The sequence below is a fragment of the Poecilia reticulata genome, linkage group LG9 (assembly GCF_000633615.1).
Source record: "Poecilia reticulata strain Guanapo linkage group LG9, Guppy_female_1.0+MT, whole genome shotgun sequence".
Taxonomy (NCBI): domain Eukaryota; kingdom Metazoa; phylum Chordata; class Actinopteri; order Cyprinodontiformes; family Poeciliidae; genus Poecilia; species Poecilia reticulata.
The window spans coordinates 21,068,806-21,095,308 of NC_024339.1; the positions used below are offsets into that span (position 1 = coordinate 21,068,806).

Here is a 26,503-nt window from a genome sequence, read left to right on the forward strand (position 1 = left end):
GCATATCTTGCACTGATGTTTTGTCCTCATCATCTCATCTAAAGGAAGAAAACAAGATCTTTTGACTCCGTCTTTTCTCCCATCTTCATTCTCCCCCTGTGGCTTCCATGGGTTTTGAGGGCAAACAAATAACAAAGCAAAACATTTATAGAGTCAGTGCTTAGATCTTGGCCCCCAGATCTCTACACTTAAAGCTGAGTGAATGAAGCATGTGGAGAGGGCCCATATGAAATCGACGGAGAGACATTTGGGTTTCTGCCTGCAAACTTAAATGCCACCCTCCCCTCTTCTGTCTTCCTCTCCAAAAACTTCATAAGCAGTAATATTCTTGTGTGAGCTTGAGTGTGAACAGGAGGTGATGACTGTTAGTATGGGAGTGTGTGCGTGTGTGTTGCAAATGGTATATAGCGCACATGTGTGTGCACATTTGCATGTGTGCGTGTGTTTGAGCAGGGTGGTGTCAGCTCGCTCCTTGCCACCCCATTTACTGTAGCTGTACCGCTGTGATCACAGACAGATGTATAAATCAAACCTCGCTTGATGGATTCATCAGGGTGGCGAAACGATCGCCTGAGAAGAACTCGCAACTCTCTTAGCATTCCGTGTTCTGACGGAAAGGGTATGCAAAGAGCCTAAATGGATGAACGCTTGATTAATTCTTTGCCAGAGATGTTGGCGACAGCAGGAAATGTGTTTTTGCTTTGACTGTGTTTGCACGGGAATTTACGCACGCAGGGTGTGAGTTATGAGGCCTGAGTTTCGTACCTAAGGCTATTGTGCATAATGACGGCAGGTTGAGAGAGCTGCACGCAGCCGCTAAAGACTTGCCACCTGTGGAGTGGAGGCAACCAATGAGAACGGGAGGAAGTGCGTGTGTGTGTGGGAGTGTGTGTATGCGTGATGTTGTGTGCGTTGAGATCCATGTGGGAGAAAAGATGAAGCCGGATATGAAGGATATGAACAGGCAAAGTGTGACAGAGAGACAGGTTGGCAGGTATAATCTCATTTATGCCGAAGATCTGATAAATGGACAAATCAATAAGTTTATATTCAAATAGGAAAACAGCTCAGGCATCCTGTCATGACGTAACCTTTACACTGTCCATCGTGGACACCATGCCAGTGCTTTTGCCTTCAGACCTGACTTAATTATTTATATCCTAGATTCAACACCCCTGAGAGATTTGGGCCAATAATGTCTTGAAAGCATCACACAGTTGCTGCAGATTTGTCAGCTTCACATCGATGATGCAAATCTGCCAAAAATGCTCCATCAAATAGAGATCTGGTGACTGTGGAGGTCGCTGACATTCAGTGAACTTATTGTGTTCAAGAAACAAGTTTGAGGGGACTAGAGGTGCATCATCCTGCTGGAATAAATCATCAGAAGATGAGTATGCTCACCGTAGTATTAAAAGGACTAACTCCCTTTTGTTAAAAATTAACAGAATTTTAATCGAGAACTATTTTCAGTAAATGTGTAAGAAACAGGTAGTGCACTAACATTTAGTGAGGATGAAAGTTTGTGCTACTCTTATAATTGTATTTGTAACAAGACTTTACTGGGCATCTTTTGATGTGACTGAGATGCTGGCTGTTTCCTCTAAACGTCAGTATTATCTTAGTGCTGCTTTATCATTTTGCAGTGAGTCAGTAAATATCTTGATTTGCTTTTGTGTGGAAAAAAAATAAGCAGATTATGTTTTTAAGTATATTATAGTGCCAAAAATATCCACTTGTTTGCACACATTTGAACTTGTGTGAAATCCCATTCTTTATCCACAGGGTTTAGTGTGATGCTGGCCCACCATTTCAGTTTTAATGTATTTATTTATTTATTTGACAGGGACAAGGCACATTATTAATCAACATTTTTGTAAATGCACTAAAACTAGCCAAGTGTCTATTTTTCATCTGTTGTCCATTTTGTATCTGTAACACAATGTTAATGAGACTGTTTATGGAAATGTTGGTCCATTCTTTCTGAAGTACATTTGTGAGGTCAGACACTGATGTTGGACAGAAAGTCCTGAATCACAGTTTCCTCCAATTCCACACTCATCTCCACTACTCTAATCCAGTGGCGGCATGCTTCACAACACTGCATCTGACACTTTGCATTGCACTTGCTAATACTTAGCAGTGAGAAAATTTCATGGCTGGACTGTGTTCGCTATCCTGGTCCCATGCTGGAGTTCACCAAGCCTCTGATCTGAGCCCATGCTTTGTCTGAACCAGTTTGCCTGTGTAGGTGCTGAATTCCACACACCTGTGGCCATTGAAGGAATTGAAGCACCAGAAATTAACAATTTAAAGAGAAAAGCAAATACAGTTGTCAATATAATGTACAGTATCAGTAGCCGCAGCAGTTTCTGTTGACTATCAACTCAAACATACACACGTCAGTTGATAAATTGGGAGTAAACTTTGGGTTCAGCAGAAAAACTGCAATATCTCAGCAAAACTTGGCATAAGAAACACTCGTTTCTGTGCATGCATCTTAATATTCCTAGAGACGGTTAGCAAGTGGATTTTAAATCTAACATGTTGATAATTTATAAGAAAAGGCAATCTGTGTGTCTGGGGGTGGCAGAGGGAGAAGGAGGAGGGGCAGCAATATGAGTAGTAATTTACTCAGTTAAGAACCAAATGGCAGACAGACTGTCGCCCTGCGTGTTATCACAGAGCTTCGCACTCTGCTCGTTTTCTGACTCTGTTTCCCCGCTCCTGTGTGTAGTTCTGTGTGTAGACGCATGCAGTTGGCTGGTAGCATTGCAATCTGAACATTTCTTAGCAGAATGGGCTGTAAACGGTGGCGCCTTTATGGCTGTAATAGAGATTTTATGTGCACATGTTTGCTCATAAAGTCGGGTTACAGTAGATAACTGCAGGTGGATTAATCTGGGTAGCTGCGTGTGCTGGGAGTCACATGTGTCCTTACTTGTGTATACCCATGTGAGTGAATATGTGTGTTTTATTGAATCTCGGGAGGCTTCATTGCACTCATCAGGATATCGGCGTTGAGGAATGGCAGTGTCAGTGAAGTGACAGTTGTGTGTGTGTGTGCAACGATTGATGTTCTTAAATCTGACAGCAGCCATATTGTGGTGAGAGAAGGGAGGGATGGAGGCTGGAGTGGAGGGAGGAGGACTGCAGCCCCCTCATCCTCGCAGGTTAATATTGACACAGCCTGGGCAGACACAGTGCCTCAAGCAGTCATCAATCACCTTCAGTGGACTCATACAAACACATACACACACACTCGCTCTCACGTAATGAGAAGGACCACACACGTTTTGAAAGAAAATGACAGAAACGCTTGTTGTAATATCCTCGGACGGCTCGACTATGTCATATAACGCACGCTGTCGTGTGAAGAGCAGCATTAACTTACTATGAATATCTCTTTACGTGAAAGTTCAACTTAAATAAACACAACAACAATTTCCAAAACTTCCCTAAGCAAACAGTTGTACAGCAAATGTAGATAAATCAAGCAAATATGTTTTCAAAAGTATCACTTTGTACACTTTATGCATATCCCTGCGTGGCAAATTATGATTGCAGTAACACTGTTGTTAATCATTTCAGAGGGAGCGAGAAAAAACAAGTTCCCTTGACAAACAAAACAATTAATTAATGCAACTTTCTATCCATCAATCACAGAGGATGTCACTGAATTACCATAATCTGTGCATGGTGGCTGTTTTAAGAGCAAACAGATAATTTCCAAACAATAAATCACAAAGTATCTTTCTACCCCTCTGTGCACTTTGACAGCTCCGTCTCTCATTACTACAGATGAAGACACACTTGAAACTACTTTTACTAAATAAAATTAAATCGAATGTGCAATAAAAGTAACAAAGTCTAACAAAGTTAGCAACAGATGTAAGCAAAATGTTTGGAATCAAAAAACTGTATTTGTAAGATTATGATGAGTAGAAAGAAATGGTGTCATATTTTTAATATGTTTTATATTTTTCCCCCTCTCACATTCAGGACTGGCATAATTACGTGGATGACTTGAAATTATTCTGTCACCAGAATGGCTATGATGTTCTTGTGGCAGTCTTGTCCATCAGGGATACAGTTCATCATCCTCGCCAGCAGGTGGCTGTCTACTCAAACAACACAGATATCCTAAACCAGGTAAACTCCAACCTGTCTGTGCAAAAAAACATTTTTTTTAATTTAATCTATTGTGTTCATTAAAACCTACTGAGAAAATCAGCAAAAAGTTCTAGTTTGCTGTAAATCCAGAATATTACCAGTAAAAATGTCACATTGTGTATTTTTGGTGATGACCTTTGTTGTTGATGTAATTTTAATTTTAAAAAACACAAATAGAAAAAACAGGATGTCACCATTTATCGGCTCTGATTATAGATCTGCGCTGAGCTGGAGGAGACCTCCAGCTGGTCTTTTTCTGCTGAAACAGAAGAAAGGGAAAATCTCCAGGTCTACCACATTCCAATGAACACATCCAGCCCTTCTGATACTCTTCCTCTGCTGCTGGAAGACATCCAGAGCATCCTGAAGGACTTTGTGAGCCGGCGAAACTCTGTATTAGGCTGCCACCCCAGCAGCAGGACTTCCTCCACAGAGGGAGTAGCGGGCAGCGTGGAGTTTTCCCAGGGATCGTCTGGCATCAACGACATGGACGGATCTGACACAGAGAGGGCAGATGGCAATGGAGACGTGGCAGCAGAAGCAAGGTATTAAGTGCACTCGACCTCAAAATTGTACACACCCCTGTTAAAAGACATGGTCTGTACTGTAAAAAAGAATAGGCCGTTATAAATTACGTTCGAATTGATTCTGGCTGTGATGTGCCGCATTACTTGTACAGTTGAAATGAAAAACAATAAGGTCAAAATAAGTCTTATTTTGGCAAATGTGGCTCTTAGGATGGTAAAGGTTGCCAACTCCAGCCCTAGATAGAGTCCAGAACTATATCCAGTGGAAAAACTGCGTTTGTCTGGAGAAAACTGTGGTCAGAATAAGGTTGGAAAAGATGAAATCAAGATGTAGCATGCTGAAAAATATTTGTTTAGACTATAACTGGATTATTGCAAGTTTTCTTTTTCTTTTTCCATCCATTAAATTACAGAGTAAATGTCTTATTAAAGAGTGTAGAAGTTTTGAGATGATTCATCGTCCCAAAAACATTGGCATTTTAACAGGGATTTGTACTCTTTTCAGATCCACTATGCTTAATTATGATTTAATCAATACTGCCACGGTTTAACTTTATTTTTGCAAACAGGGTGATTACAGAGGGTGAAGAGGAGATGGGAGCTGTGGGAGTCGGTGTTGGTGGGGAGCTTTTGAGCCCTGACAGCGGTATGACCACCATCCGCAGCAGCCGCTCCTCCAAGGAGAGCTCTGTGTTCCTCAGTGACGACAGTCCAGCAGGAGAAGGTCCGGTTGGCGGACCAGGACTGCTCCTTCTAAGGAACCCTTCTCCTTTGGGGTTTTCATCTCTCTCCCCTCCTGTCCCACCTGAGAGGAGGAAGCACCGCTCCAGCAAAAACAAGAAAGACAATTTCAATTTATTTAGCTTTGACCCACTTCACAGCAGGGACCAGCCACTGCCAGCGGAAGGAGAACTGGTAGATTCTCTAGAAGGAGTTGATGAAGTGGAAAGAAGAGCTGGAAGCTCCAGCTTATCAGAGCTGGATGAGATGAGCTTGATTGATTTCTCTGCTCCAAACTCTATAGGAGGGCTAGAAAGTAGAAATTCCTCAATTGATCACCACGGTCAGATCTGCGGGAATGAGATGATGGACACAATGGTTCCTCCAACTCCCGTGAACAGCCTGGTAGGTAGCCGCCCACCCAGCAGCTGTGGTGTCAGATTTTTCCCAGAAGATGTTGTCGAGAGGATCAATGGCCTACAGCACAAAGACAGTGTGTCATCATCCCTATCAGAGACTTGGGATGACCTGAGCAGTGAAACACAAGGAGCAGCTTTCTCCAGTGACATTAGTGCATTAAATAAGGTCCGCAGCTCAGGCAGTCCTCAGAATGTTTTAAACGAAGTAAAAGACTCGATGGGCGATGCAACAGAAAGAGATATTGTAGACCAAATATCAAAGCCAGATGCTGCCTGTCAGAGGGCAAATACTCTTGAACCTCAGCTTAGTTTGATCACAGAGCAGGCTGAAACATGTGAAAACTGGAACCCAGGCTATGTACTTGGGGATCAGTGGGACCCTGCGACCTTGGCTGACCTTCAGTTAATGCCACCTGAAGATGGCATGTTTTTAAAACCCAAAGCTACTGCAGAAAAACATGTAACACCACCTCTATTGAAAAAGAAACTCACCCTAGACACTTTAACACCAGAAACTTCTAAAGAAGAGGATGAAGGTAAAAGAACAGGCCAACAAACGGAGCTCCTAGACTTTTGGACGTACTCAGCCCAAAAGGGATTTCTGAAATCCGACAGCGGAACAACCACCTCCTACCCTGAATCTCTGGATTTGTGGAATATGACGATCAGGGACGACAGTTTCTCACCTCTGACTACTCCAGACAATTTGTCTGAAAATGCAGGATCCTTTAGTGGGCTGAACGCTGTTACAGGGAAAGATGCATCACTGGAAAGTCCAGTGGGATATTCTGATGGTGGCATGGCGATGTGGAACACCACCATTCAGGAAGAAAGCTCCTCCACAACAACGACCCCCGAAGGACCTGAACATGAAAAAGATCTGGCGTGTGTCGGATCATTGGTAGCTAATTCTTCTCCTGAGACAGAGGAAAAAGGGGACCTTCGGTCACCTGAAGATGATAACTGGAGAGGTGTTGAGCACAATGTGAAAATAGTCATAGAAACAGCTGACAGTGGATCACAGGGGGAGGAAATGACCAACAATGACATGCAAAGTGTTCAGAGAGAGCTTTTAGAGACTGGAATTGGGAACTTGGGTTCTGCACAATCAGATGTTGAATCTTCACCTCACAGAAGCACTGACTTATGGGAATTACCTGTCCATGGCATGGTCACATCCACCTCTGAATACGACAACGTCGGAGCTGGGGGATGGAGCCGCGCATCCTCCCCTGACAACTTTCCCAGCCCTGTAGTGGACCTGATACATCTAGAGGAGCAATCCAGCCCTTTTATAGCAGTACCCAGACCTTTTCAGAATCAGAGAACTGGTCCTCTGGGAGAAACGCAGGCAGATCTAGACAGAGATCAGACAGAAAACCAAATGTTTGTATTTGACAAAGAGTTTGATCATCTTACAGGTAGCACAGAAGGTCCAGTTGAGAGTAAGTCCAAAAACACTAGCAGTGACGTCTTTGAGGATACTGATTGGATGGAACAATCCAGTGAGCATTCTCCATTTGTTTTAGTAGACCAATCTACTGTCACTCTGCTTGTTTCAGGAAGTCCCAGAGAAGATGCTAAGACCCAAGTCCAGACTCCCCAGTCACTATCTCTAAGCCGCCTGGATGGAGACGACCATCTATCACAGAGACACGATGGATCAGACTCCACCTCATCGTTAGATCTGGCCATCAAAATGGCCAACAATGTACAGGAGGGGTCTCCAGCTGAAAACCAAGAGCTGGGCCAAAAAGAAAACAAAATCGCAGAAGAAATATCTTTGAGCTGTTCTCCAATGGGCGAAAGAGAAACACAAAGTAGCCCTAGCAGTCTTCACTCAGGTCATCACAATAACCATGAGACTAGTTCTGATGGAGACTCATTCTCAACCTTAGAAATGGAGTACATTGTCATGCCTGGAGCAGTAAAGGAAACTAACAGGGAGTCTGCAAATGAGATTACACAGGAAGACAAGCAATCTAAAGTAAAACGGAGTCCCATGGAGACATTCAGCATGCTCTCCTATGCTGCCACTGCACTGAGATCTCACACCAAATCTGCATATGATGAACACCTGGAGAATGCTCAGCAAAGCAGTCAACAACAGACAAGAGGAGCTGAAAGCAAATCCGTGTCATCTGAATCAACCAATCCTTACCAATCCAGCCTTGATTATAACCCTGACCATCACATACTGCTAGGAAAGTCCACCTCTGACCAGTCAAAAAAGATCTCTGAAGCTTTCCACCAATCAAATTTTGGACAAACAGAAGAATTGAACTCTGAAAATGAGTCTGGGTTAGCTGCCAGGAGTGTGTCTCCTTCCCTAAGATATCCATCTGATCATTTCCTGAAGACAAGAGAGGAAGTCTATGTCCATTCACAAATCTCAATGGAGGATTCTGATGAAGGTGGGCAATCGCCACCAGCTCCTCCGCCAAGCGCTGCTTCTTTGGCTGACTTAAAACTCTGGGGAGGCCAGTTAGTCGGTCAGGACGCACCTCAAGCAACATCTGAAGCCCAGTCCCCGGCACTCACTAACAGTTCAGTCTCTCAAAACAGCTCCCTGGTAAATTCCCCGGTAAATGAGCTGTGTTTTTCCACTGATAAAGGACTTGGCTTACCATTTTCTGGAGATTTAATGGAAGAGGAGCATGAAGATGATGATACAGAGTCTACTGCCCTGCCAAAATGCAGCTCAGAGGAACCACATGAAAGAAAAGAAAGAGAAGGGTTTGAACCTCCTGACCTCTTGAGTTTTACTGAGGACCTTATTGAAGCTCCCATGTTTCAACAAACAGATTTAGAAGCTATTGAACAAAAGAATGATGGGTTTCTACTTAACAGAGAGGCCTACTATGATTCACAATTTATAAGGATGGAGGAGCAACAGATTGAAGATCATGAAGCTTCTGGAGACATCGATTCAACTGTTTTAAGGTAAGCTGCCCCACAAATTAAATAGTGATGTAATAAATGGGTTTTATTTCTTCAAATTCAGGGAAGGTGCCTCAGTATATTCTTAACCCCCCTTTTTTTATTGTTTTTTTACAGATTTCATATATAGTCCATCTTATTCTTCCTGTTTTCTGCTGGGTTTTGTCTTGACTTGAGCCTTTCAGAAAAAATTAATAAATAAATTGGCATCACTGAGAACCCTGTCCTAATTGAGCTGGACAGTTCTCCCCAGGATATTGGTTCAGCGAAGAGTGTGTGTGCGTGTGTGTGTACACATGTGGGGTGGATGAGTGAAAAATGAGTGCTATATCAGTGGTGTAATGGGAATCTATGTCTGTATCGGTGTGAGGAGATAAAGAGCTGTACATATGTAGCTGAGTGCATAGGATGTGTGTTTAGCATCGAGGTTTTATCTGCAGCTCTGCGTTTTGTTTTTTATAAATCAGTTTACGCCTCATTAAATATGCATTACCTGCCTCATTACAGCTGGAGCCCCTCCACTGCTTATGGAAATGGCTTCCCTTGCTTTCTAACAAGGTGCTGGCATACATGTGTATTAGCAAGGGAAAGTATGCATATGTAAAATCAGGTGCAGCAGAGAATACCTTGTCCATGTGGCTTTAATTTTGCATTAGTAATGCATTTCTGCAGTACTTTGTTAAGCTCAAAAGCAGAGGTTTTTAAAACATAATTGCGTATATTTTGTTTGCATCTGAATAGTATGTGGGAATGTTAGGATCACTTGCACTTATTTTAAAATTAAAGATGAAAAAAGTGGAAAAGAAATAGATTGATAGTAAAGTCAAAATGACACTGGCATAACACCTACGACAGCCAGGCCTTGTTTATATAAGCTCGTAACTTTATACTTTAGAATGAGATTGAATAACACGAAACTATTTTTCTGCTAACATATGGACAAATATGGGTTAGAAAGAACACAGGAGTTTCAGAATCCCACCTTTTCTTCTAGATTTCGTTTCCACTTGATACTCAATATTTTGTCTTGACAGAAAAGAATTGAACTTTTTTTCTCAAAATTATCCTTGAATTTAGTTCTTGACCTTATGTAATGGAAAATAAAAATAGTAACCTTTTTTTTTCTCCAACCCTAATTCTGTTTTGCAAAAGTTTATCTACATTGCCAAAATAATATGTGCAATTATCCTTGAAAGTGTAACATATTAATACATCAATATGAGTACATCAAAAACTGAGATATTCCTAAGGATTTAATGTCAAAATAGAAGGAAAGGCTCACAGGCAACAGAATTGAGACGCTAAAAGGAGACCCAGAGAAGAGAAATAAGAAAAGTTTAATACATGCGTCTCTTTCCCTCAGTGATGTCTCTGAGGGCAATTGCTTTGTTTTTTTCCAGTGCAGTACTGCCATCAACAGATCATTCTAATAACTGCAGAAATTCCACGCATCTGTCTTAGCATTTATGAAGAACAAGAGAATAAGTTGCAAAAATATAAAAACAGACCCCGACTATCGATCCTTGACACAAAAATACATAAATCTATTGGATTTTCCAGCAGATAATTTGACTTCTCGGAGTATTAAACATACAAAACTGATTAGATAAATCCTTTTCTTTTCTTTCTGGATTCATGGCAGTGAATCAGCATAATGCAAAAGTGGTTATTTTATGTTTAGAAATATTTCTATTTGTTAAACGGGTGCATCCAAAGTGTCTTTAAACTAGGTGACATTGTTTTTTTTTTAGCTTTTAACCACACTTTGTTGCTTTCAAATTGGGCAATATTATTGTTTTATATAATTTAGATATAAAGTCTGAAGTATTGCCTAAAAATAAAGTGAGGTATTGTTGAATGAGTGTCATTGTGTCCCATATGTATTTGCACTGATACCAGATCCCTTATCCCCGTAACAGAAGACACCAAGACAGAACGTGTCAGCCGCCATCTCAGCCAATTAATGAAAATGCTGCATCTGATCCGAACACAAGTCTTGTTCAAAACAAGTATGGGTACAACTACCACCACATCGACCAAAGAACTGAAAACCAGCATGCTCACCCACCCTGCGCGATCACAAAGCCTGAAAGGCCACAGAGCACCTCAGATGTTTACGCCGAGTTCACAACCGATGCACAGGCCGAGTATTTCAGAGCCGAGCAGATCGAGAACCAAACTGGAGCCAGCGCCCATCACGGCCTGGATTTTAGATGTCAGTACATCACTGACGACACATACGTGGAAGAACCCACGAGCAGCTCCGAACTCCAGTACTCTCAGTACGAAGCTGGAGGAAACCCTGGGACGGAAGATCGTGCTCGATATGTGTCACAAGGATATGTTCACTTTCGTCTGTCAAGGTGAGTTGCTCCAGAAAATGAGTTCAATTTCTGGATTTTGATTCCATCCTTTCACTTACCAAATACAATTATGTTGAAAGTGAAATAAAAAAAAAATACAAATTGTTGCATTTCAATTAACAAAAAAAACTTTTCTTGTGATTGACCAAAGTTTTGTGTATCACTCCTATCATTATTATACCTCCAGCATAATGACTTTCTGTTGCAGTTGGACCACTGTTTCTTTAATCATTTGCACTGTCGGTCTTTGCAGATTGTGTGCAACACACCCACTTGTTGCACATTCGATTTTTTTTTACTTGCACAGTTTACCGCTTCTTGTTTGGAATCTTTGCAGATAGGGCCCCATAACCGAAACATTTACTCATGCCCTCAATATTTTTCTTTTTCAAGTTTTTATGTAATTTTTCCAAAAACATTTCATAAAAATTACTGTAGCAGTCTGAAAATGATTGACTTTACATTCAATATTCACACCTTGGGGTTTTATCTGAGCTCGTGTTTCAGGGCAAGTTTCCATCTTATCAGGTTTGCTGCATTTGCAAAGGCGTTTGCTTGTTTACCCTCCCACACATTTGAACTTGAGTGACATCCAATTTTAAATCCATGGAGTTTTACATGATGTCGGCACAGTCTTTTCAACTACACTAGCTTCTGAAAATGCTTTTGACGGGATCTAAAAATCACAAAAATAGTAGAAAAAGACAATGAATCTACTGTGCTATGCCTTCCTAAGATACATTTTTTTTCTACTGAGACACTAAAGTAAAGCCTGTTTTTAGATAAGTATTCGTATAGGGGTGTCCTGGTCACACTGTTCCCATTAGTAGTTCCAGTATTGTTGTGCTCATTTTGTCCCACACTGGAATAATGTCCCACCCCCTCTTTTGGATGCATGGCCCTCCCCTGTTTATCACTGCTTGTGTGTGTGTCTATTTGCATACATGCACAATAGGGCTTTCCCCTAATTAACTAGTCATGTGACCTACTGTGGAAAGTCTGGTTCGGAGGACACTGTGATGGCAAAAAGGTAACAATCTAAATTTCTGTAAAAGAAAAAAAAAATCTTGTGCATGTGTCTTCATGTGTGTCTCTGTGTGTCCGAGCGTCTCTGTAGTGCTTTTCTCCATTGTTAGCGGTCTGTATGCTAATCAGAATCTATTAGAGGGGCTATAGTTGGAGGGAGGTGGTAACACTGCACAGTATTGTGTCCTCGGCCCACACGTGCAGCCTGGGAATGAAGCAGCGGGTCAGTTTCTCTCCATCTGCTTTGTCACGACTTTAATCCTTCATGTCTTGAGTCAAACGAATGGATTTTAGATTCCGTTTTATTCAGTGTCATGGGGACAGCTCTGCTCTTTTGCTTTGGAGATAGATGATTGTCTTTGCCTTGTTTGGCCCTGTACTGTGTGTAGTTGTGCCTCTGGTGGCGTTGGTCATAGCAATGATAGTTTATGTCATGGCTCACTATTGTATTTCTTTGCCTCTGAGCAGAAACTCCCATCAGGGAGAAGGTGAAGCAGCAGCGACGATGATGAAGATGGACTCCAGTGAAGAAGCAGCTGAGAAGCTGGAAGACAGAGAAGGTAAATAAACAGAAAACGGAAAAACAAAACTTGTATTGTTTTCACTTCTCAAAATCTTCTGCGTGTGTTTTAGTCGTTAAAGGAGGTTTATGGTACAAAAAAAGGCAAAAATAAAAGCCCTCAAAAAGGAATCAGTCCTGATGTATGTTGCTTTTTTTGGGAGGAATGGTCAACTCTTTTTTTTTTATCTCTTTACATGGACACGCACCTCTGGGATGTAAAATGAAAAAATGCAACTTTTGAAAATGACAAAAAAACGAAAAAGGCTGAAATAAAGAAAATAAATTTTAGGGCAGACAGGAAGTAAAGAAATAAAGAAAATGTTTTTCACTCTGACTGAAAATGTTGGTATTATGTAAATCTGGATCCCGTTCCCCGTTTGTCCCCATAAACAAGTTTGTACTCACAACTCGGGTTTTCTTTTCACCTACTTACTTGTAATTAAGCATGGACATACATAATCGAAATAAAAGATTATGTATGTCTCAGTTAATTTATGCATATAAATTTTTTACTACACCATGTTTCATTTTTGGGGCTTCTGATCTTTTTTTTAAGCTCTTTTTCGAAGGGACATTTTGGCAAATTTGTCCTGGAAAATTATTTGTTTAGCACATTTCAGCAACAGCGTAGTTCAAACACGTTTCATTATTATATCAATAATACTAACAAACAAACAAAAAAAGAAAGAAACATTGCATTCAGAATACAGAGAAGTAATGAAAAGTTTTAATCCAGATGAGAATTAATCTATTCTCCAGAGTTCATCCAACAGTTTACACTTACGACTGGGTGTCATACTGGCATCTCTGTCTCTTCTGAAATCGTTGTACAGATCCCTCCTCTTCAGCAGACACTTCAGCTGGATCAAACCAAAGGAGGAAGCTGTCGGCTCCACCAATGAACCTGTCACTGGAACGCAGTGAGGGGTCGCTTCTTTCAGAAGATGCTCTGGACACGGACAATGATGCCTTGGACACTGGGGACGATCTGGATGCCAGCATAGATGGGATAGACACACCTGATGAGGCAGACTCACTTGAAATGAATGTCCAGGGTGAGATACAAGCCCAAAGACTCAATGCAAATATGGCACATGAGCATGAGGGTCTCACAAAAGTATTCGTACCCCTCTAAATAAATCACATTGATCACAAAGCAACTCAAAATACTAAATTTATTTAATTGGGATTTTATGTGATAGACCAACACGAAGTTATTGAGATTTGTAAGGTGCAACCAAAACTATATATGATTTTAAGATACTTGACATTATTAGCTTCTCTTGAAGTTGCAGCTGAGAGCTTTTTGTGGAATGTGTCTCCTACCTTATCACACCTGGACACTGAGATATTTGTAAGAAAATAGCTGTAAGTTGTTTATGGTATCTGTGAACATCAGTTGTGAAGTTTTGCTGCAGAATCTCAATTTAAGTTTGATCTGAACATGGATTTACTCATCCTAACACGGGAATTTGCTTTGATCTCAACTCAGTTGTTCTGGCTGTACGTTTAGGACTGAAAGGTGGAAATCTTTCACAGCCTCTCATAGGTTTTCTTCCAGGATCGCTCTATGTTTAGCTCCATCTGCCTATAAACGTTGTCCAGTTTCCCCGTCCTTGCAAAAGTAAATAAAAAGAAAAAAAAAAAAGAAAGAAAGGAGTCCCACATCATGATGTTGCCACCACCACATGCCAAATGGAAAAGTGAGTCCTTGGTAATGTGCAGTGTTTCTATTTTTTTTATATAGAAAGTTCAGTTTTGGTCTCATCCCCTACTAAAAATTTGACTTCTGGTGATTCTCTATCAGTAGTTCCTTCTGATACTCTTTGATAAAGGCCGTATATCTGTGGAGTGCTGTGACTTTTAGATTCCAGACATGTCGTGGCTGGTCTTTAGTTGTGTCACAGTCTTTTCATTTTCAGATGAAGGATTGGACAGTTTTCCGTGAGCTTGGAGTATCGATTTACAGCCATATCCTTTTTTAAAGTATCTCCCTTATTTGATATTTCTCTCGTATCGTTAATGTCACCGACGACAGAGTCAGAAGAGGCTGGTTTGGGTGCCGGAGCAGCATCGGGTGACGTCGCAGTTGAGCGTCGAGGAGAGGAAAAGGGAGACGACCGGCTGTGGAGGAGTGTGGTGATTGGAGAGCAGGAGCATCGCATTGATATGAAATGCATTCAGGCATACAAGAAAGTCATTTCCCATGGAGGTATGGAGACACAAATGGTTGGCTTCAGAAGACGTGTCTCTTCTGTTCATTTTATTGTCTCACAATTTTCCAAAACAGGTTCAGCAAAGCTTCACCCTTTGTTTCGTAGATTCATGTCATCATGTGGGAAAATGCTGAACTTTTTCTGGTTTAAATTAATGTCAGCATTCACATCCTTTGTCACTTAACTCTTTCTGTCATTTTATCCATTTAGGTTGATTGGTGATGCTAAAGAGAAGCTTCTTATTGGCTTCTCAGAGCTTTCTCTGTGTTTCCGGTTCCTCTCTGCCTATGAAGTATGACTGCAGCATTATTCGTGTCAAATTAAAAAAATGTCTCCTCACTGAATGTCCCTTTTGTTTCAGAGCTAATAAATATGGAAATGGGAGAAGGTGTTTCAATAACTTTCCGCAAACCGAGAACTGGTGTGGTGACTTTTCTTGTTTTGCAGGTTACTATGCCGAAAAGAACGCCATCATCGTGTTTGCAGCTTGCTTCCTGCCGGACAGTGACTGTGAAAATTATAACTATGTCATGGAAAACCTTTTTCTGTAAGTTAAACTTTCCAATCTCCCTGATTTCATGTAAACGTTCAGAGCAGACATGATGCCCATATCTAATATCAAAACCATGGACATTAATTCACTGAATTAGCTTCATAACATCTGGGATTTGAAATTATACTAATATATATATGGTATTATCTTGACCTGGCCCTAGAAAGTGATGCTGAAATGAGGAAGCATTTTCTCATTCATTTAAAACTAACAATGTTAGACCCAGAATGCCATGATATTACGTACCATTATTATTTTCTTATCGTTATGAAGGTAACGTGATAAATCCAGGTCCGATGTCCTCCTTCTTGCAGCTATGTAATCAGTACATTAGAGCTGATGGTGGCAGAGGATTACATGATTGTGTACCTGAACGGAGCCACTCCTCGAAGGAGAATGCCGGGTTTCACCTGGATGAAAAGGTGCTACCAGATGATAGACCGAAGGTAATCATCACACGAGTGCTTGCTTTCTCATTTCTACTTGATGTGATTACATATTGGACATTTTAAGATCCAAGCCTAACTTGGGTCTTAAGATGGTTTCAGATCATTTTCAGGTAATTGACAACTAAATGATCTGCGGTTACTTTTTGCTGAAAAGTTTTCTCACAAGCTTACACTGTAAATTAAAAATTAAAAAAACTTTTTTGTTTTCTCTAATTGAGATCAAAATATCAGAAATTGATGGTGTTGTCACGGTCCACAAAAAAACTTCTAAATGTCTTCAGAGAACATGGACATAGCCGTTTGTCTCAATATAAGTCATGATGTTTAGTTTTCTCTCTCTTTTTGCTGCAGACTGAAGAAAAACCTAAAGATGTTCATCATTGTCCATCCTTCCTGGTTTATTCGGACTCTGCTGGGACTCACCAGGCCCTTCATTAGGTCTCGCCGTTACTCACAATTTGCTTGCACACAATATGGACATAAAATGCAACGACGAATATCATCATACAGCGCTGGGTATCGACTTGCACTGAAGTCTTTTTGATTCCTGTTTTTGTGCAGCTCAAAGTTCAGCAGTAAGATCAAGTATGTTCACAGCCTGCAGGAGCTCGGAGAAATAATCCCAATGGAGTATGTCCACATTCCTCCCAGCATCATGAAGTGAGTCTTTGTCAGCACTACGTAGAACTATCCTGAGAGAATAATTAACCATGTATGGCCATGACTGCATGTTGACTCTGTGTATGTGGAACAGCTTGTTTGAATATTTTGAAAGGGAAATTGCCTCGCGCTCCAATCTTGCAGATCTTAACTGCGAGCCTAAACCTGACTGATAAGACATCACTGCAGGACGTTTGCTTGTAACCGTTTTACAAAACAGTGTTTGCCTTAATGCATTGCGAAAGGTTTCCATGATAATAGCCTGCTCGTTTGAATCTGCTGGTGATTTGAAAATCAAAACCAGCAGATTCAGACTAACATTTGACTTTGCTGCATCTGTCCCAAAATCAGCTGCTTTTTTACATTTTAATATTTCTCTTAGTTCAGGAACTGACTTTCAGTGTGAATTATCAATTTTCAACACACATGTCACATTTAAACGAACAGCACGTTGCATCTGTTAGATTGTGATAATAGTAACATTCAGTAGCGCACACAAAGCAAGTCTGGCTCCAGGTTCTGTGGAACTTCACTCTATCTTTACAAGACCAGTGTCCAAACAGGAACAAGCTGACTGTACGGAGTTGATGTTAATACGTTCCTACATGGTAGAGATTATAAGTTGAGTAACTTATTAATTCTGGTGTTTATTGTTCACAAATAAAATAACCAAGATGGCTCTTGAAAGATTAGAACAAGACATCGCTTGTTTGACAACAATAAGAAATGCATGATGTGAATGTGTGCTGATATTTTTATTCATCTCTTGCTAACGTTAACCATTGCTCTCTACGTCTTTCCGACCCAGTGTAGAAGCAATTGCAGATCACATACATTTTTGGCTATGCTTTGCTTATTAATTATGATCATCAGTAAACAGGGCAAATAATAATTTTATGTTAAGTAGTTCTCACGCAGTAGACCGACTTCCTCCTCAGAACATGCTACACTGTAAAAGTGCCACTGCAGTTTGAAACAACCTATTTTAGTGAAGGTGTTGCTGCAGTGTCTAATAAAAAAAAAAACCAATAAATCCTTTGAAAAAATTTTTTATTAGCTTGTACTTTGAACACCAGTCAGTCAGTGTATCAATTAATAATTTAATAGTTTTTAGATCTGGAACTAAAAAATGGCTAACTGGAAGGTTGGGAACACAGCAGACAGGTCAAGTAGAAAGTTGTGGAAAACAGAGTTGGGTTAAAAAAAACAATAAAAAACTAACAGTGTTTGTCCCACTGAGAAACTATTTTGCATTTCAAACAAATCTTCTCTTTTGAAAAATATGTAATATGAGAATGGTACTTAAGTCCTCCAGGTCATGTAAGTCGCTCTTTTCAAGTAAATATCTAAGACATATGTATGTAAGTGGCCAATCTGTACAGCTCAACAGGATCATTCAACAACAAACTAAACATCACTGAAACGTGATCAGGATCAGCTAACCAGACACCTGCAGAACAAATGCAAATTTAGCAGGGAGCATAAGCTTGTTGGTGAAGGGAAATTACTCAAAAATGCTTCATGTTCTAACCGTCATTTATGAGGAAAGCAAATATGCTTGAACTGTGTAAAACAAACAAACAAAAAAAAACTGAGCTTCTGTTTTTCCAAACAGATGGAAGAACATAAAAGCTGATTTAAATCAAAGTCACGGGTTTATTGTAAAGGTCAGACATATGTGAGCCTCAGAGACTGTGGACTTTATCATTTTATGAGTTGACTAAAAGCATTTTCTTCCACATCCTACTTGGTGTTTATTTTGTCTCAAATTCATAGCCAAAGAAAAGGTTTCCCCTGCAGTCTTCATCATTTTATGACTTTATCATATCAAGTCATTATATGATAAAGTCACAAAGTGACTTCATCATTTTATGAGTTGACTAAAAGCATTTGATTCCACATCCTACTTGGTGTTTATTTTGACTCAAATTCAAAATAAACACCAAAGAAAAAGTTTCCCCTTCAGTAAATGTTCTCCTCTTCCTGCTTGTCTTCCGCCTCCTGCAGAGTGGACAAAGGGAAATCAGCTGTTTGAGAAGACACCTGGATGCTGCCTCGTTTCTTCCTGTGTTTTGCTGTACTGTCTGCCACAGCATGTCCGAGTATGAAAGCTTGCAGCATGATTAGTGCGGCACGTAGTTGTTGCCTTGCAACTACTGGCGAATCTGAGGGGATGGTGCCATAAAGCCAACGTGGCGTGATCACGTCGTCTTTGTGGAGAGTTTCTGATTAAAGGGTACATAGATGGCGGAGACTGTCACTGTGCTGGAAGGGAGGAAAGCTTTGTCCCATTTTCACATCACTCAACTAAGTTCACCATCTCTTCCTCTGTGTTTATTTAAATATAATTATTAACACATTTACGGCTATTCTTCACTGTATATTAAAAGGTATTTATACTAGTGTGTATTTCCTGAAGTCACAGTTGCGATTTGAACTGGACGTTGGCAGAAAGCCTCTGCTCTCCCTCTGCCATCAGGGTACTGTGCTGTGTTAGATCTCTAAGAAGTCTCTGTTTAACTATTAAACATAGACTGTCTGTTTTATCTGTTTAGACTATAGTCTCAGACGATAAGCTTTTGAAAATACAATAAATTGGCCTTAAATATTAGGACTATTTTATGAGCAGCGTGGCCTGCACATGCATGATGCTGAAAGGCGAAGGTGGTTGACCCCATACAAGAGGAGTACGTTTAGTTGAGTAAGAAGTTGTGATTTTTTTTTTTTTTCTGTGTGCCGACACGTAAGTCAACACTCGATTTGTTTATTAATAAAACGAGCTGTTCTTTCCTCCAGCTCCACTGTGTCACTGTGAAAACATCCATACGGTCAGCAGAATTTAATCTGTCGTGAAATCAAAAGGTTATCAGAGAAAAAAAATTGGAGTGGAGTTTTCCCATGTTCCAAGTGTGTCCCATGTTTTCTATCAGCTGTTTGTAACAATCACTTATTAATGGTGAAAGCAGAGGGAACAGGGCTTTACGACTGGCTTCATTATGATGATCGTGAGGTGCGATCGAAGTTCAACCTTTGTGTAAGATGAACCACTGGATGACAAACTTAAAGTACTTTATGTTCCTTCGTGCAAAGATAATAGCCACGGTGGAGACTCGGTTTAATGTATGCTTTTACTCATAAATGTTAATGTGTAACTGGCATATGTGGTGGGAAAATAATTATTCGTTGACATCTGCTGATCATGTCATATTAAATGCTTGTGAATTCTCACCAAAAGAACCGGTTTGGGCTACACAAAGGTTGGAAGTTGTTTCCCTACAGCTGCACGGGAAGCAGACAGTTTCCCGTGTTTTGGATCCCTCGTCATGGTATAAAACTCATGTGTTGACTCTGCCTGACAGAGCTTTTCATTTTTAACATCTTCGTTATTGATTGTCTTACAAGCTTTCTGTACAATACAACACACAAATAAACCTGACAGTGATTGGAAATTATTATTTTTTTCCCACAGCACATAATATTTATTTGTTGTAGAGATCAGAAAATTGTGCACTTCATTAAATATGTTTTCCTCCCGACCAGTAGCTTGTTGTGTTTTATTTGTTTCCGATACTTTCCAGAAGTATTTATATTAACACACAGTGACAAAAAGCCAGATGTTTCTATTTTGTCATTGAGATAATTGATGCATCTTTTTCTAAATCTTCTATTGGGTAATTTTCCTTTTTTGTTTCTTCAGTATTGGGGGGTGGGGGGATGATACAGTTGACATTTTGTCAGAGAGCATGATACTATTTTACTCTTTGCTAGTGGTTGGGTGAAATGATTTATTACCAAGCAATTTTTACTTGTTCTTTCCATATCATAATGACCAGAGAAACTACTCAAATGGCTCCAACCAAAAGTTAATTTTTTTTTTTCTGAACTTCAATGACTTGGCCACAGGATCTTCTCTATTCCTGCTGTAGCCAATGACAGGTTAATAGTTTTTTTTTTATTGTGATTTTTTCTTTTTCTTTTTTTTTTAAATAAACTAAGCATACAATATTGTAATAAAACACAAAATTTATTCTGTTAATTGAAAAGGGATTTATAAATTGTTGTACATCCAAAACATAAGAGTTTCTTTAACTTGTTCAACTTGTTCAAAAGGAAAATAAATTTTCTGACTTTTATGGGTCAGATGTTTTTCTATTTCTTGGAATAAGAAATGGTTGCATTCTCAGCAACAAGAACGGAATAATCACCTTTTCTTCTAAAATGTTTGCATTATTAAGCCAAGTTTAAGGAATAGGGATGCTCAAAATAGTTTTTTTAAGAGAAAGTCACTGGATGTTTGTGGTCATGTTTCCTATGAAGCTAAGACTAAAGAAAAAAACGTGCCAAAAAGTCAAACCTAGTGTGTTGTATGTAATATTTTCCATGAAGATTTCAATTCCTACAAAAGTTATTTTAAAAAGTGACTATTTGTGTTTACCATCTGCCTGTTGGGAAACATTTTCCTCATTCAGGAAAATCCTGTCTAAAAGTAAAATGTCTTTAATTAGGCATTTTTAATGTTTTATTTATAAAGGACAGAAAAATGACAAAAACTGTACACATAAAACTTCAAAGGTCATGAAAATTTATACAATCCTGAAAAAATCTTCAAAGATTTGTTCAACGAATGAATCAAAACAGCAGCATTCAGATCTAAAATGTTTAATATTTGTTCATATTATCAAAACAAAAATGAAAATTTGTTGTTTGGTACTCCTCAATCAAGATCATTAACATACCAAAATAAAATTTGTGTCAAAACTTTATTTTATTTCAATCAATAATCAAGCCATCAATTTTAGCTATAAAGCAGCCTTCATGTTGGAGGCAGCTCGCTGGAAACGCATAATAAAGGATATATCTGAACTCTGTTTGAACCATCCAGGGTGCAAATACCAGAGATGTGAAGTAAACTGGAACTGGTGGGATACTCCCTTTCCTTCCCGTCTTTGTAAGAGGGTAGTAAACGATTGTGAGTGATGTACTTTTATCTTTTCTTCACTTCCCTTAACTGGAAAACTAAAATAGAAGATTTTTCTTAGTGGCCCTGTCCTGCCAGTAGGACGGGGTGACCTGAAATACTCTCGACTGCTTTCTATAAACACATTTTAAACAATTCAAAAGCCGTTTCTGACAAGACAAAGATTCACCTGCAGGCCTTTCTTCAGATAAACTGCCAGAAAAAACATGCAAAAAGAGTCGAGTTACTCAGTGTATGTACAGTGAAAGATGCTCCGACCTGACCCAACAGCATTCAAAGACGCTATATTCTTCACCAGATATCTGTTTTGTTCAATATTCATATATTTATTTAGAATATTTAACAGGGGTGGAACATTTAGAAGGCATGGCTGGCATACAATCAGCGCCACCAGGCCCTTAGTCAGACCACCACCAGCAGGTAAGGCAGAAGAAGAACATGACTGAAAGACACAGAGCTGGGGTTCAAACCAGCAACCCACTGGTTACAGGATGAATTTCTACCTCTGAGCCATAGTGGACCCAAAATATGAATACTTCCCCTTTCCCGTTGCAGCTAAAAATTTAATATTCAACCATAAATATGTTCCAGCTTGCATTAGATCATCTTGTTTTAAGTCATCTATTAAGACGAGAAAAATTTTTCACCTTCTGATTCAGCCAGAGCTTTCTGTCTGAGATGTTTCTCCAAGCAGAAGACAGGAATGGGATCTGTGCACACGTCAAATTTGTTGGCAAATAGGTGGTGGTTCTCCAGCAGCCATTGTACGTCCCCAGCTCCGTATACACAAATCGACCGTACGTGGCTGCCCTGACACTCAGGATACACTGCAGAATCCTGTGCTCCCTCATGCCACGTCCACTTCACTAGTCGTGCAATGGCATTAATGTCCGTCTGGTCGTACTTAGAGTGGGGTCTCGTCGACCCAGGCACACCGGGGATTCGTTGAATGGTCGCCCACAGAAACTCATCAGGACTGTAGGTGTCTTTGGACCACTCGATAAGAGCTTGGACTCGGGTGTCTTTCAAAACACTCTGGATGTAGCCCCGAGTTACCACGATGTAGGCGCTTCCTGACTTAATGGGGAAGTTGAAGGGAGGCGGACTCTTTGACTTTCCCGTCGACTGAAAACATAGAGTAAATAAAAGTGAATAAAACATTGGTAATTAAGACTCAACAATAGCTACAAATGCTCTCCAAATGTACCTTGACTGTCCCGTTAACAATCTGGTGAACTTTTGATACCCTCCCCTTCTTCCCTTGGGGCATATCTTCGGACTCCATGCTGTTGCCACCCTTCAGCGAGCGTAGCATTCTTACCATTTCCAAGTTGGTTTTTAGAGGGAAGTCTTGTCCACAGAGGTTGATGAAGTATTTCCACTCTGCACTGCGTTCATAGAGGTCAGCCATGCAGTTGAGGTCAGCTTGGACACGAGGCCACCCAGCGTAAACCACACTCACAGCCTGTCTGACCATGAAGACATTGGGAAAACAGGATACGATGCTGGTAATGGCAGCTTTTACAGAGGGCTGGGATTTTTTGTCCACATGAATACAATAAATGTTCTGAGGTGCATAGATGGCTCGTAGCAGTCGTTCAAAGTTCTGCACCTGAAATATGACAAAAAACAAAATTAAGTTCCTTTTTCTTTCTACAAGAGTGAAACATTGCTCTGTGAGGAAATGCATGTTCGGTTTTCTAGCCAAAGTTTTAAACTTTGAAAGAGAAACATCACAAAATCTGTCAGTCACTTTTTCCAGATCAAGCAAGTGCCTGCTTACATTTCCTTTATTTATTTTTACTAACATCACAATCTGTGTCTCCTCTGCATTGTTGTGCCATTGACTCAAAATGATGGGAAAGGGATTCTGATGAGGTTCATTTGTCAGTGCCTTCTCAAAATTATAACCTTTAAGCAGATACTAAAGATACTTTTCATTAAGCTCACATTTTAGACATAAAAATATTGGTTTCTTTTGACCTGATGTAATATTTAAATGTTTTGCCTTTATTAGCAATGAGTATAAAATCAACAAAAACAGAAACCATAAGCTCAATCTATGTAAGGTCTACAATATAGATGTATATGTAAGAGGTAATTAAATGTAATGTTAGAATGCACTTACTTTGTGATGAACAACTATAGAATAAGCCAGAGGAAAGTCTTCTTCTTCTTTGCTAAGGGCAAATGTTATATATTTCATCTTTGACTTGAATTTCCTGTAACAGTGTTGAATGTCATTATGCGTCACTGAAATTATTGATTTACTAAAACAAATAAAAAATCTTTGCAATAGTATTCAAAGCCCTCAAACGTTTTCACATGTTGTTGCAATGCAAACACAAACCAGCACATTGAGGTTTTATGTGACAGAGTAAGACAAAGTGCTGCATAACTGGGAAGTAGAAGGAAATTGTTTTTTCACTTGCTTTTTAAGAAATGACACTCGTGTGCAGGGTAAGGGCTAGGCTTGCAGGAGTCTTTCAGTTACTCAGTTACCAATAAATAAAATCCAATACAAACTCTTGTTTTCAGAAGTTATCTTACTAGCAAACAGAGTTTGCTTATGTGTCATTTTTTTTTGCTCAGTATAAGTTAATCTGCCCTTTAATGGTCTTAGGGGATTTGAACACAAGTGTATTCATAATGTCGGTCTACTTCATGTTTTTCTGTCACATAAAATCACAACAAAATGTGAAAATGTTCTAGGGTTATGAGGCTCTGTAGTTTAAAGCAACACACCTGCAGTCCTTGGTTTCATTAATGTAATACTCGTCAGGGATCTGAATATTTTTCTGGAACTCTTTTGTGATGGTTAATAGTTTGGCTTCCAGCAGAGCCTCTGTGTTTCCCTCCTGGATTGCTGAGCAGTTGCACACTCTCTCGGGGCCAAAGTCATAATCCCTGTACTCCAACCAGCGGTTACTGTGGATTAGGTCAGTAGTAGGTGACTGCAGCTTAAGGACCAGGAACAGTGTCCACAGTGAGCCCAGTGCAACAGTGAGCTTCAGAGACAGCTGACGCCAGCTCCGTTTGCACAATCGCATGGTTTCCAGATAGTTAGTGAGCTCTATAAGGAAGCCAGCAGTCATTTGCACAAGATTTTATAGTTCCTTCCAGACAGAGATTCATTTTTGTATGTATTTGAATGTTTCATCTTTTGGAGAATGTGGAGTAAAACCTTTGTCCTTTACCAAGAGTGAGGGGGATTTTACAATGTGTTTGAAACAGTTGTGGAGTTGAATATAGACTTGTAAATCCCTGTTCCTGGAAATAAAAATCATTGTTTAGTTTTGTGCGTAATGTTGACATATAAATAGACATTTCCTTTATTTGTGTTTATTTGTGTTTTTTATTTATTTGTGTTATTTATTTGTGTTCACTTATTTTATTTGAGTGCTAAGTTTTAGAGAAGACAAAAAAGGAGAAAGAGAGAACAAGAGCGAGAGATGTGGCTTCACAAGGAGAGCAGTTTACACAGTTATAAGTTCTCTCATGTTATCGAAGCACAATTAAGAACATTTTCGCCAAAAAAGCCAAATAATTGCATTGATAGCCCTGGTCAGGTGTAATGTACACAGTTTATCCACTGTTCTCTCTGATTGCTTCATTTTTAAACGATACATACAATATTATAAAATCCAAACATTTGCTTGATGCACATCTTGCAACGCCTTTTTGCAGCTGTTTGTTATTTTTGCTTTGCTTCCACTTTTGTGAGTTCAAGTTTCCACCAGTTATTTTTGGTATTTAAAAAAGTGTATTTATGTGTTCCAGAAAAAAAAAACAAGAATGAAAATTTCTGACATACATAAAATAAAAGTCCCATACATCTGTTTCAATCAAACTCTGAAGTTTCTTAAAAATGTTCAAGTTTCAATATGACCTTGATAATAACAATGCAAACATAAAACAATTTCTGAATCAATTACTTGTCCCTAAGATTACATGTTCCTGAGAAAGACATGCTGGAAAATGAAATATGTGAGGATTTGCTGTTAAATCATTACAAAACAATAAAGTCCCAGAGCCTGACAGCTTTCTAATTGAATATTTTAAAAGTTTTTCAAATAAATTATTAACGCCCCTTACAAACAGGCATTCCAAAGGATAGGTATTCCTCAATCTTTAACAATAACATTACTTCCCAAACCTGGAAAAGATGCACAGAGTCGTGGTAATTACAGCATTGACCTCACACTCCCCTCTATTGTAACTGTAAGGTGTTGTCTAAAATAATTGCATCTCGGCTGCAGAAAATCATCCCAAAAATGATCCCAAGTAGACGGTTTAGTTATAGACAAGGACTCAATTGCTTTGTATTGAGTCTGGAATGTCAAGTTGGAATACCCAGAGTTGATTAGAAACTTGTTACAGTTATTTGAGTAAGGTTTTATGGGGAAAATTTGCTTTTAAGAGTATTTTTATATGCTGAGTATTATGAAATATTGTTACTCTTACTTGAGTAAAATTTCTGGATGCTCTACCACTTTGAGTAACACAGTGAATGAAGAACAAGCTTGTCTTAACCAAAGCATCTACTAACAAAGACAGTTTTTGTTAAAGTTTCATATTGAAAGAAATATATCAGGAAAACCTTTTCTTTTACCTGACTTTGTTATTTTCGTAATTGCGTAATTTATGTTTTATTTTTATTTTTCGTCGTTAACGCACAAGAGTCACATCAACGTAACACACTTCCATCTCACTCACGGACGGTGCAACGCACGATACAAAAAGATGGCGCTAAGCACACGAAATAGTTCCGACTCGGGTCTTTTTCTTCTTTGAGTTTTTTTTTTTTTTTTTTTTTTTTTTTACTCTAGTTTATTCAACTCTTGGAGGTCTGGAAAAATTAACAAAAAAGTTAACACAACCTACTGCTGTAAGTTTACCTTTCACAAACTCACACAT

At 39.5% G+C, this 26,503-nt stretch overlaps 2 protein-coding genes across 5 annotated transcripts in view; one reads left to right on the forward strand and one right to left on the reverse strand.

The window, feature by feature from the left end:
• LOC103470240 (prune homolog 2 with BCH domain) overlaps positions 1-20,150 on the forward strand; it is a 38,053-nt gene extending 17,903 nt beyond the window's left edge. For both annotated transcript variants that reach the window (XM_008418527.2, XM_008418528.1), the window contains 12 exons: positions 4,003-4,152; positions 4,390-4,718; positions 5,270-8,782; positions 10,699-11,142; positions 12,637-12,728; positions 13,564-13,785; positions 14,769-14,942; positions 15,394-15,493; positions 15,814-15,945; positions 16,300-16,386; positions 16,510-16,608; positions 18,616-20,150. In XM_008418527.2, coding sequence (XP_008416749.1) covers positions 4,003-4,152; positions 4,390-4,718; positions 5,270-8,782; positions 10,699-11,142; positions 12,637-12,728; positions 13,564-13,785; positions 14,769-14,942; positions 15,394-15,493; positions 15,814-15,945; positions 16,300-16,386; positions 16,510-16,608; positions 18,616-18,643 — 5,370 coding nt within the window. In that variant the 3' untranslated portion in view covers positions 18,644-20,150. The remainder of the gene's footprint in view (positions 1-4,002; positions 4,153-4,389; positions 4,719-5,269; positions 8,783-10,698; positions 11,143-12,636; positions 12,729-13,563; positions 13,786-14,768; positions 14,943-15,393; positions 15,494-15,813; positions 15,946-16,299; positions 16,387-16,509; positions 16,609-18,615) is intronic.
• Positions 20,151-21,887: 1,737 nt separating this feature from the next.
• The window catches only part of LOC103470242 (glucosaminyl (N-acetyl) transferase 1), an 8,677-nt gene continuing 4,061 nt past the window's right edge, over positions 21,888-26,503 (reverse strand). For 2 of the 3 annotated variants that reach the window (XM_008418532.1, XM_008418531.2), the window contains exons 2-5: positions 24,332-24,856; positions 23,715-23,808; positions 22,794-23,198; positions 21,888-22,711 (exon numbers count right to left, since the gene is read on the reverse strand). In XM_008418532.1, the coding sequence (XP_008416754.1) occupies positions 22,211-22,711; positions 22,794-23,198; positions 23,715-23,808; positions 24,332-24,681 (1,350 nt within the window). In that variant the 5' untranslated portion in view covers positions 24,682-24,856 and the 3' untranslated portion in view covers positions 21,888-22,210. Of the gene's footprint in view, positions 22,712-22,793; positions 23,199-23,714; positions 23,809-24,331; positions 26,388-26,503 lie in introns of those variants that run through there. The other variant, XM_017306917.1, reaches the window with a different exon arrangement.